Below are 12354 nucleotides of genomic sequence, written 5' to 3' on the forward strand. Positions count from 1 at the left end.
AGTTATCCTAGGGCACAGCATGCAATACCTTTACTAAATGACAGTCAGTTATGGGAAGGCATTCTGACTTCTGTACAGGCAGAATGGGTGGAGATATGATTGTACAATCTCTCCCCAGCAATTGAGTGGCTGTGTGTTATCTCCTGTATGACCTTCCTCATAATTATCTTCCTTTACAGTTTGTACTGGGCCATGCCAAAATAAACTGTCTCATCTAGCTGCAAGATCCAAACAGAACATTCCCTTTTTCTCAGTGCAAATTTTCTTAATGAGATCAACAGTATGTAAGGAAGTGTCTAGAAATAGTGGATGCATCGGTAGTCATTCTTTTCAAGATTCTATAGCCTCTGAAACAGTTTCTATAGTTTGGACAGCAGCTAATGTAATACCTCTTTTTAAAAAGGGAGAGAAAAATCTGGGAATTGCAAGCTGCTTAGCCTGACCACGATAGAAGGAAAATGCCAGAGCAGGTAAAAATTAATAGTGAAGCACTTAGAAAACAGTGACTCTTTCTAATCCAGTCAATGTGGATTTACAAAAGGGAAATTGTTCTGGACAAATCTGTTGGAATTTTTGAGGATGAAACCAGTAGTGTGGATTAGGAAGAACTAGTGGTTTACTTGGATTTTCAGAAGGCTTTTGATATTCCAAATGAGAGATTAGTGTGTAAAATTAATTAGTGTGGGATTGGAGATGGTGTACTGACATGGACGAGGAACTGGCTAGTAGATAAAAAATCTGACAGGTAGGAATAGATGGGTCACTTTGGCTCTCCGTGACAAGTGGGTACCAGACAGATCAGTGCTTGGACTGAGCTATTCCCAATATATGAATAATTTTAGATGGGGAACTAAGTGCAATAACTTCAAGTTTGCAGATGACAATTGGGTGGGAGGATATAGAGATGCTTCAGTGTGATTTGCCAAGTGAGTGGGCAAATGCATGGCAGATGAAATTTAATATGAATAAATGAGTTAACCATTTTTGGAGGCAAAAGCAGCAAAGTGGATCATCTAATTTGTGTTGCAACTCCCCCTTTCCCGATCTGAATCTCCTTGTTCACCAGTCATTGAAAGTAAACAAGCAGGTGATGAAGAATACAAATGGGATTTTGGCCTTCGTTGCACAAGGATTTGGGTACAAAAGCAGGGGTGTCTTGTGACAATTGTATGGTGTCTTGATGAGACCGTACATAGAGTACTGTGTGCAGGTTGGCCCCCTTTATCTGAGGGAGGATGTACTGGCCATGGGGGGAGTGCAGTGAAGGTTTGAGACTGCTTCCTGGGACGGAAAGACTGATGTATAAAAATTGTTTGGACAGGTTGGGATGTGTTCATTGGAGTTTACAAGAATGAGGGGGTGGGGGTGGATTCTCATAGAAACCTACAACATTCTAACTGGACTAGACAGTATAAATGCAGGAAGGTTGTTCCTGATTGACTGGTGAGCCAGGGTCAGGTCTTGAGGATATGGGTTAGGCCATTTCGGACTGAGATGAGCAATTTCTTCAAATGGCCAACAGTTGGAATTTTCCACCTCAGAGCATGGCTGAAGACAAATATTGAACATTTTCTGGGAGATGGATATGGTTTCTAAGACAAAAGGGATCAAAAGCAAAAACCAGGTACTGAGTAGATCAGCCATGATCCTATCGAATGGTAGAGGAAGCTTAAGGAACTGATTGGCTTACTCTTCCCATTGTATGTTTCAAAGAAATTACATTTTGGGGGTTGGGGAGGCTAAATGATTTGAGGAGCTTGGACTTTTTTTTGAGACAAGCTGAACTGAAATTGGAGATGAAATTGAGCTATTAATAAAGTGAGTACTGATACTAGTCATACTGCTGACAGAAAATCACTAGGTCTCTAGTGGGTGTGTATTTAAATAAATCTCGGTTCTGAAGGTACTAAATTGACCTGTGCTTAAATTCTGTTTGATCATCAGAGCTTGCGATGAATACGGCCATCTTTGCAAAGAGTGCTGCCATGCTGGGGAGCTCCGAGGATCACACCGCATTATCCCGGGCACTGTCACAGCTTGCAGAGGTTGAGGAGAAGATTGAGCAGCTTTACCATGAGCAAGCCAACAATGACTTCTTCCTGTTCGCTGAGTTGCTGAGTGACTATATCCGTCTGATTTCTGCAGTGAGGGTACCTGCTGTTGCTAATGGTGCCACCTTGGTTCTCAGCTTCTCAAATGTCAAGTGCATTTTCTGATCGCTGGGTTATCGCTCAGTTCTCTGGTTGGGGCATTTGCGTACAAAGTACTTCAGCTGATAAATAAGTTGTGCTAAGGGACGAGTGAACCTGTCATGGTGAAAACTGGGCTCTGAGGAGATTACCAAGCTATGTGCTGGAGGAATAATTATTTTGAGTAGAGGGCATATCTTCTCTCTTGTTCCCCTTTAAAGTGATGATTCTATGATTTGAAGATATTTCTGATACTTTGCTCAAAAGGCTATTCTTCTCCCTCACAAGGAGCTTTGACCAACTCTTTTAAGGGGAGAGTCAGTTCTAACTGGATCTTGAACCTGCCTGTCTCCATCACGAGGTGGAGATCAGGATCAAGAATCCTTGAAGCCACAAACCAGCCTCCTGTGATGACCCCAGTTATGAGCTAGCTTCTCCCATTGGTGCATTGTAATAGTATGTGGTGGTTTAACTTAGACACTGAGTACTGTGGTCTGGTTATCTTGGTGCAGGGAGTCTTTGACCAACGGATGAAAGCATGGCAGCGTTGGCAAGATGCTCAGACCACGCTGCAGAAAAAGCGAGAAAACGAAGCTCGACTGATTTGGGCCAACAAACCTGACAGACTGCAACAAGCTAAAGATGAGATATCAGAGGTATGGGGCCCGTAGGGGTGGCACCTGCCTGATTAAACCAATTGAACAGCTGGAAGTAGAGCATTAGTTGTTCTGTGCTTTTTACGAACACCCATGCAGGCATTGATTTTCTTAGCCAGCAGTTTTGGTGCTATGCACTGTACAACCATTAATTTTTTTTGGGGAGGGTGTGGTGGGGGGGGCTGGGAAGAGTGTCAGTTAGCTCATTTGGCTGGTTGATACCCTTGCAGCTCAGGTCACCTCTCCCCTCACCTGACGGATGATAGTCCTTGTGTCTGAGTGGTGCAGTTACTACTTTTGCAACCAATAAACCCTTTAATGCATCAATCATATTTGTGTTGCACACTATTTGCCAGTACTGTTTGCATAGGCTCAGATCTTTCCCTCACCATTGACCAAGTTGAGTGAGACAGTCTATAATCTGTAGATGTACACACAATTTCTGCTAAGAAGGTAGAAATGGAATTGTTTGGTTCCCACTGCCTTCCATAGGCAGTATGAACTGCAGAAACTAGAAAGGTCTCAGGTTTCAGCTTGGATTTGTGCTCTGTGAGCTGACCACAGTTGGTGTGCTGCTAAAATTGGTGTCTGCATGTTAGAGTGAAACTCTGTCTCCCTCGCAGCGATGCAGTAACTAATCTGGAATGTGGGAACTGTTTGACCTGTCGAGTGAGAAATTAGTTTGGTTTAGTTTGTGACAGCTTCCCACACTTCAATAAATTGCCAGTGTGCATCCAGATTCTGTTATGAATGCTCAGTGACTGGACAGAACACCAAAGGGCACCCTGGATCAGTGGGGGTTGTGCAGTAGCAGGGATTTACCCTCAGAAGGGGAAAACAATAATGGCACAGAAGACTGCAATGGATTAGTTGCAGTGGATCTATTCCATTGTGAAAGAGAGGTTAACTTCTGCCTCCTGTTTTCTTTCTTCTAACTTCAACTCACCAAACTTCTAACTATTTTCTAACTGCATCCAAGTCCCATTCATCCTGACCACTCTGCTCACTTAAGGCATTGCTTAACTGACGTCCAAAGTTTTCTCAGTGTGGGTTCACTTCTGGCTGAGGTCACCATGAATGTCTTGCTGCCTCACCTTTTCACTTGCCTAAGATGTGATTTTTCTCTCTTGCGCACGCGCTGTTTGCTCAAAGCAGCCTTATGATCCTATGGCAACTTTACCTTTTATCACCAGTCAAACCCTTGATGCATAGATAGTATTCATGCAGCACACTATATTTGCTTTCTAAATCTCTAGTCATCCCTGACTCCGTCACCCTGACTCTATCCTCTCCTTCCAGACTTAGACTTTCTGTGCTGCTCTAATTCTGACCTCTTGAACATCCCTAATTTTCCTCGTTCACCACTAGCATCTTGCCTTCAGCTGTTGTGTCCAAGTGATGGAATTGCCTTTCTGGATCTCTACAGCTTGTGTTTTTGTTTTGTATAAAGTGCTCTGTAAAGCCTATCTCTCTAATCAATTGTTTAGTCTCCTGCCCAGTATCTCCTTGGGTCGCTTAGTATCAGGTTTTTTTTTTGTTTTGCCCATGTGAAGTGTTTTAGGATGTTTTACTACGTTAGGGGTTCTCTGTAAATGCATGTTTTGTCTGCACTAGGTAAATGCAGACCTTTCAAGCACTGAGATTGGGGTTATATTCTGTACAGCCACAACTTGACATTCCAACTCTGTGCTTAATGTACTGACCAACAAAGACAAACATGCTAGATGCCATTTTCACACCCTGTCTACCTGTGACTCCACTTTCAAGGAACTATGCACTGTCATTCTTAGGTTTCTCTGTTCTACAACACTTCCTAGGGCCCTACCATTTGTGTATCAGTCCTGCCATGAGTCACCTTACCAAATGCACCTCAGTCATCTAAGTTAAACTGTCTGGCACTCCTTGGCCCACTGACCCATCTGATCAAGATCCTATTGTACAGTGATATACATTTCTCTGATCACTACACTGACAATCGTGATGTCATCAGCAAACTTACTAACCGTACCTCCTCTGTTTACGTCCAAATCATTTATATAAAATAACGACAAGCAGAGAGCATGGAGTTTTGAGTCTGGTGTGTCTCTGTTCTGTTCGAGCTGAAATACTCTGCCATTGAGGCAGAAAAGGCTGCGTGAGACCCAGTGAATGATTGAAGTGATGCTAATTAGTTCCTCTGTTTCTAGTGGGAGCCCAAGGTTCTACAGTGTGAGAGGGATTTTGAGCGGATCTCCCTAACCATTCGGAAGGAAGTTGCTCGGTTTGAGGTAACTTTTTTTAATGGGGTCGGCTAAAACTGGCTATGGCTTTTATGAATGACCCTCGTCAGCTAGAGAATACTGGGGCTGTTACCTTGATGCAGTTGGGCCGCCTTATGTTTTAATTCTCCTTTTTTGTTGTTGTACATTTTCAGAAAGAGCAAATCAAAGACTTCAAAAGTCGGATTATTGTGTATTTGGAAACACTTCAGAACTCACAGCAACAGGTGAGCTAATACCTGAGCATTTTCTTTATTCTTTTAAAACAGCTTGTTGTTTGTATCCTGTTCCAGATACTGTTTAATAGGAGAAGCTGGAATCTTGCTATAGAATGTTAAATGATTGGAGGGGCTGGAGAGGGATGTTTGGTAGATTTTTCAGAACATATCTATTTCAGAAGTTATTCAACCAACTATCTAATGAATTGCGTATAGCTCCTTGGTCTACACCTTACCATCAAGAAGGTCAAGGGCAGCAGATACATGCACGTTCCCTCCCAGCTACTCACCATCCTGACTTGGAAATATCACTGTTCATTCAGTGTCACTGGGTCAAAATCCTGCGACTCTCCCTGAATCTCACCGTGGGTCTACCTATACCTTGTGGAGTGTAGCAGTTCAAGGAGGCAGCTTACCACCTTCCCTAGAGAAATTAAGGATGGCCCAACCAGTGAAGTATCCACCTTGATTAAAAAATGCATGGAAAATCTCCATCTACAATCATCCCCTCCCAAGTGTATCTCCATCCTGACATTTACAATATATTTCTGTTGCTTCATTGTCACCAGGTCAAAATCCTGGAGCTCCCTTCCTAATAGCCCTGTAGGTGTCCCTCTTTTCTCCCAAGGACTGCAGCAGTTTGAGGTCAGGTCAGTTAGGGATGGCAGGAAGCACTAGCCTGGCCAGTTTCCTCGATCTCATTAATTAACTCGTTGAAAAGCACAGGGTGTGTGGGAGAGGCAAACAATCAACACAAGTGTACCAGTTCAGGGAACAGAGTTGGAGGATTTGAAGAAGCAATTAGATTTGGAATGGGGTGGGGGTGGAAGTAGCAAGTCTGATTCTGAGTTGGACATTTTCTCATTTCTAATATTTTCTGCAGACTTTCACCATGAAAGTGTTATCAAACTTGCTTTTACCCAAGGAATGAGCTTCCTCAGTTGAATGCTTTCCCTGTTACCCTCCAACCTGAGCCCTTCTAATTAGTTTTTAGCGCACTGGTTCAACTGATCACTGTCCCAAAATGAAATGGGGTTATAGTTAGCCTCAGTTGTTGAGGCAGTTCAAATGAAGATTATCTGAGCAAATAGAGAGTGTGTGTGTGTGTGTGTGTGTGTGTGTGTGTGTGTGTGTGTGTGTGAGAAATTGAGTTGAAGTAGAATAGCTTGGGAGATCTCTAATTCCATTTTGCTCAGAGTTGCACAATCCCTTATAAGCAAGAGCAGCAGAATCATGCTGAAGGATTTGATTTAGCTTTTTGTCAGTTTGCAGAAATTGGGAGTATCAGCCTCTGGGGCATTCTAAGGTGAGACAATAGCCTAAATTTCCTCTTTGCCTGTAGCCCTTTTAAATTTTCATACAAGAGTGGTAACTAAGGGTTCCCATGTGTAAGGGCTCTGTGCAGAGTCTTGTGTTGCCAAGCAGCTTGTAGGGAATAGCAAAACTACAGATCAGAAAGAAAGTGTTTTAAAAGCTGAGTTTCACTTCCTTGCAGTTTATTTGCAAATGGACTTTTGTTTCAATTACTGAACCTCATAACAATACTTTCTGTTGACAGCTCATCAAATACTGGGAAGCTTTCCTACCAGAAGCAAAAGCCATTGCGTAGTGGAATTGAAAACTGAGTGGACACTTGCTGCCTTTTATATTGTACCTCCAGCCTATAAGTGAATCTGCAATACCACCTATAAAAGGGGACACTTTTTTTTAATGGTTGCAGGTTTTTCTTGCTCTTCCTATCATAAATCTTGAATTATCTTTCATTTTCATATATTTCTTATGAATTGATCAGTGGGGAAGCCCGATTGTGATGGAATTTGAGCTTTTTGAATGCCCATTGCAGATTTGGGTTTGGGAGGGGGAGGGGAGTGGAGATATTATCAGAACTGGTCCCCACAGCATCCACTCTTTTTCTCCTAATGACAAACTCCTGCTCTTCTCTACCAGAACTGCTACTTTTGACATGTTGGGTTTTTTAAATAAAAGAAAACCTGTCTTTCCTTCAACCTGAGTTCCACAGATCTGTGAGAGGACCAAAGATTTCAAGGGATCCAAGTGTTGAGCTCTGTAGTCAGGACTAGAACAGCCAGTGGTGGAACATCAGACTGACACCTTTTTTAAAACTCTAATCGAGCTTTCAAAACAAAGTACTACAGCTGGCCTGGAACTCCAAGCAGCCAGTACTAATGGCCAAACCATGATTGCCAGTACATGAATAGGCGACACTGTTTACACATGTCCTCTTTTCTCTGAACCTGCATCCATGCTGTTTGTATTGTTTTCCTGCTAGTCTTTTGAACTTTGCATTAGCATTATAGTTATCTAGCTGCTGGACTGAGTAGAAGTGAAGAAGGTCTCGACAAAATACTTATAGGCTAAGTTCACATTAAATACAGTTAAACATGGGGGTCTTAAATATGGACTGTGCTGAGGATTGATAAAGAATTCCTCCCATTTGTGAACTTTCAATGACTCAGCTGCTGTGTTTGGTTAAGGGAATTCTGTAATGTGGTTTCTCTGGCTGAGATGATACCCATGTATTCCTGAGCCAAGTTGAATTACCAGCCCTATATTCCATTTTAAATTTTCTATCTTGTAGTGGTTTCCAAGACTATACTTTTTCACAAGTGTCAAGACAATAAACTGTATGCCATAACTGGAACAAGTGGCTCCATCCAAACATGTCCTGATTTAGCTGACTAACACTACTGTCCATGCACAAGTGTGAGCAGTTGCAACTTATCTTGCTTAGTGCTGTTTTATGAACTGATTGTTGAGTCTAAATACAAAGAATTTGGGGGTGAAAAATGAAATTGAGACTGGTAAAAGATTGATTTACAGCAGTGCTGTAGAACAACCTGATTAAACACTGGTGTATTTGACTCTAATCTGTTTATGGTGCCACAAAAAGGCCCTTGTCACTTGCTCCTCCATTGTCATTGAACTCCTGTAGTAACCATCCAGCCATGAGTGAGACTAGCAGGAGAGACTTTCCCTGAAACTGTGACCTGACAAAGCCAAGTATCCTTGTCTGCTTTCCTGACCGACAGTCAAAGCTAGTTGGAAGGCAACAAGAACCGTCTGTTTACAAACCTGTTTATGGCCTGCTCTCCTGTATTACTTCAGTATTCTGGAAAAAGATACTGGTGTCCCTGCACACACAATCGGTAATCGTTACTCATTATGCACTAAAACCTTTTTTAAATTTTCAGTTTAATGTACTTTCAGAGGAACTGAGAATTCTCTTTCACTTTGTTCTCAAGTAGAAAAAAACATCAGTTCCTCGTCTGGTTGTGACCTCAACTTTCAAATAAAGTTCACAAATGATTTACCAAACCTGTTTTAGTTTCTTTTTTGTCAAAGTAATAAATTTGTATTACAACCAATACAAGCACAGTCAGGAATTTGCCTGGTTTCTGCATTCAGTGTAATGTAACAGAGCAGAAAATTCCATCTCTGTGCTGTGTTCACTGGAATGTGACAGCCTGTCCTTTTTAGACTTGGGTCAGAAAGGAAATCAGCCAGGATTCTTTCTTCCAGTGAAGAATGCAAGCGTGCAGTCAAATCCACTCCATTGGCATGATTCCTTACTTTCAACGAAGGAAGTAGAACTAGAAAAATTTTATCTTGTATGATTTTGAAATAATTAGATTTTTTGACAGTCTGTCCCCACACTGCATGTTTGAGTTCTGTGCATTCCATCTGCAAAATACCAATCTTTCCAAACTAGTGACCTCTAACCTGGAAGGATGAGGGTAGTAGACTACATCAGACAACATAACTACCAGTCTCTCACCCTTCTGACATTGGTTTGATGCTGCATCTGAATCCTGGACTACCCAGTTCTATGCACAGTGTTTGTCTTTGGAGTAGAGTGAAGGTGGCTCACCACTGTCCAAAGGGCACCTGACTCAGCAGTGGTGACCTGACTATTCCAGGTTTGTTGGTGATGCTTATGTCCTAAGAATTAATTACAAAACAATGCCTCAATGTATTTTTTTTATGTAGGTTTCCTCACGAAAGAATGTTTCAGATTTTGTTTTGAACAGATAAAGGAAGAGTCTGGCTGCAAGTCTAGGTGAAGAATAAGTTTTATTTTGGTCACCCCACCATCTACTGTTGACCACAATGGCTAGGGTTTAATTTGATTTGTGTAATCTTAATTATTTTCTTAATTGGAATGTTCCTGGTTCTTGTTCAGCGAATGGTTGCTCCTGCTGAAGATCACCACTTGCTTGTATCTTGTGTTACAAGCTCCACGTAATATAAATTGGCATCAAAGAGCATGTTCTAATAGATCTGTTTGGATTTCCAATGAGCTTTTGTCCCTCTGAAGTTTATTTGTGGCGCTCTGGCTTCAGCATTTCCTTGTCTGAAAAGCCCTTTTGATTGAATTTTACATGTAGTGTTTCATTCCCCTCTTTGTCTGCATTATGTTAAACGCTTTCATTGCAGCCAAGGTTGAAAAGGGCTGATGGAGCTCGCAGCTGCTGATGTTCATTGGGACACTCTGTCCCTTTTCCCACAAAGGAAATACATTCAACAACTGCTTCAATCATCCTGGTAGCCAGGCCACTGTTGATCTCCTCTAGTCCATGTCTGTGGATTGAGATGCTAGGTATTAGTCATTGAATCTGATTCTTGGCTCAAACCTGTCTTTTTCGAGAAAAGAGGGGCAAGTAATCAATTAAGTGTAGAAAGTTCTTAACAATTGTAGGTTAGGGTGGGAATGTGGAAGGAAGGATCAGGGGTACAATATAATTAAGTGCCAGCAGAGTTTTTATATGACTGCCGTTGTTAGTGATTGGAAAAGAGAAGTGGCGTTTGCTGATGTGACAGTATGGTTAGCTGCTGTAATCATCAGGCACCTAACTTCCCCGTGGCTCAGGAAATTAGGGGAAGAGGTTTTTTTTAAATTTCCTTCTGGAAGTCATTGTCAGATGAGCAGAGACTTCCTGTGTGTTAGGTAATCTTTCCAAGTCATGTGTATGTTGGTGTTTTATTTCTACGTACACTGTTTTATTAGTATATGGTCAGCTCAGTGGGAGCCAGATTTGTCTCAGGGTACAGTTCTTGCATCTAAAACCACTGGCAGTTCTCACCTGAAGAAAGCTTTGCAGATATTTTCTTCCACAGACTTCTGTCACTTTTCATTCCAGTACTTCTAGCACAATCCATTTGTCCGCTGATGTCTCTGCTTTGTAGAAACACAATTGTTATTTGGAGAAAGTGGCTATTGAGACAAAATTAAAAATCTCTCAACACCAGGTTATAGTCCAACTGGTGTGATTTTTTTTAACTTTACCCACCCCCAATCCAACACCGGCACCTCCACATCACACACGAGGCAGACCACCATTCTCTGATTCCTTGAAGCAGTTTGCGTATGCAGTTGGTAAACCATGAACATTCCATTCCAGAGTTTGAAGGTGCAAGAAAACTAACCAAAGAACTGCAGATGCGAGAAACTTGAAACAAAAACAAATTGCTGGAAAACTTCAGATTGTAGAGAGTCTGGTGTTTTTTATGCAAGATAATTAAAATTTGTTTTATTTTACCAACAAAGAGAAGCTATCTGGAATTGATGCTGTCTGTGTTTCTCGTTTCCCGTGATTGATGACAGCTACCCATTCACCACGACAGTGAATTCACTGAAACTACTGTGCACACTGGAGATCTGAAGAACTCAGCAGATCTAACAGCTGAGTGGTTTGCTTCTGATTCATTACAGTTATCCTGACATCACCATAACTTATTGACCTCAATCACAATCTAACATTAGTTTATTCAGAAGTTGATGTGTATTAGTTCTTTCTAAAATAGTTTTCTCTTCCCCAAATGGCAGTGAGATGTTCCTTAGGTTGCCAATTCTTAGCATCTTCCTTTAGTTTATTTAAATTCTCTTAAATTTGCAGGTCCTTAGATAAAATGAAATGGCACCACCCCACTTCTCTAGATTGTGATTCACTGGATAGGGGTGGCCATACCTAGACCCAGAATTTTCGGCAAATTCTGACTTGCTGCTTTCCTAATCAATCTGATCATAGATGTAATTACCCTTTACACACCTCTGGGGTGGGTCTTGAACTCAGGTCACCTGGCTCAGAGGTAGGGACACTGCCATTATGCTACGAGAATGATTATTAGTGCCATATTGCTATGTGCTTCCATCCATGTGGCTCACAAATTGTGATATCAGCCTAAATGTTGCCAAGCTCCTGAGCAGATACATGTTAACGGAAAGACTGGGCAGATTGCCAGTGCACTGTTTAATGTCACTTGTCTTTATCTTTCAGAGAAATACGTAAAAGCTGCACTGAAATAGGAGTTTGGTTCAGTTGGTCTGTTTGCGTTCCACAATAACAAATCCATTGCATCCTATTTACCTACCCCTGTTTCCATGTCCATTAATGTCACTCATTCACCTTTCCAATCTAATCTTAAATGAGCCTTTGTGCTATTTGAAGATCTGCCTCTCATAACTTCACTGCTGGCTAATAAAAAGTCAACTGGTGTTTATTATTCTTTCCAGAATTTATTTGTCAGTGCTGTTTGATGTCTGTTCTCTCCCTAAGGAACTTTTAAAAGTAGTCTGGAGTGATTCAAACTGTGATTTTTACCCACCTTAATCCAAACCCTTTGCATTGTCAGTTATTCTGCCTTTTCTTACCTCTGCTGCCTTTCCGCCTGTGTTCCGAATCTATCTCCCCTTCCATGGTCAGCTTTGCAAACTGCACCTTGCCTTCCTGTTGGCAGTCTCTCTCTCTCTCTCTCTCTAACTGATCCTGTCACACTCTTCCTCAATTCGCTCAATGCCCAGACCTCCATCACACTCTGGATTTTGCGGATTGTTGACCCTTTTGATGATTAATTTCTCCTCATCCCTGTTTTAAATCCCAGAACTCTGACCTCGACATTGTCCCACGTGGGGAAATATCTTCTCTGTATCAAATTTAACATCTTGCAGATATAAATGTGATCTCTCATTTTTCTAAACTCCAGACAGTATAAGACTAAGAAATATTTAGTCCTG

The 12354-nt window shown here is 41.7% G+C and overlaps 1 protein-coding gene and 1 long non-coding RNA gene across 3 annotated transcripts in view; one reads left to right on the top strand and one right to left on the bottom strand.

Annotated features, from left to right (window-relative positions):
- The window catches only part of LOC140458364 (sorting nexin-1-like), a 35137-nt gene extending 26480 nt beyond the window's left edge, over positions 1-8657 (top strand). Inside the window, exons 11-15 of one of the 2 annotated variants that reach the window (XM_072552797.1) lie at positions 1945-2150; positions 2702-2845; positions 5032-5112; positions 5259-5330; positions 6880-8657. In XM_072552797.1, the coding sequence (XP_072408898.1) occupies positions 1945-2150; positions 2702-2845; positions 5032-5112; positions 5259-5330; positions 6880-6930 (554 nt within the window). In that variant the 3' untranslated portion in view covers positions 6931-8657. The remainder of the gene's footprint in view (positions 1-1944; positions 2151-2701; positions 2846-5031; positions 5113-5258; positions 5331-6879) is intronic. The other variant, XM_072552798.1, reaches the window with a different exon arrangement.
- A 737-nt stretch (positions 8658-9394) lies between these two features.
- Positions 9395-10523, bottom strand: LOC140458367 (uncharacterized). Its single transcript, XR_011953481.1, has 2 exons — positions 10424-10523; positions 9395-9920 (listed from the first exon to the last, which is right to left on the bottom strand). It is a non-coding gene; the product is annotated as an uncharacterized lncRNA (long non-coding RNA).
- Between the last annotated feature and the right edge of the window lie 1831 nt (positions 10524-12354).

This window comes from Chiloscyllium punctatum, chromosome 33 (genome assembly GCF_047496795.1).
Source record: "Chiloscyllium punctatum isolate Juve2018m chromosome 33, sChiPun1.3, whole genome shotgun sequence".
NCBI classification, from domain to species: Eukaryota; Metazoa; Chordata; class Chondrichthyes; order Orectolobiformes; family Hemiscylliidae; genus Chiloscyllium; species Chiloscyllium punctatum.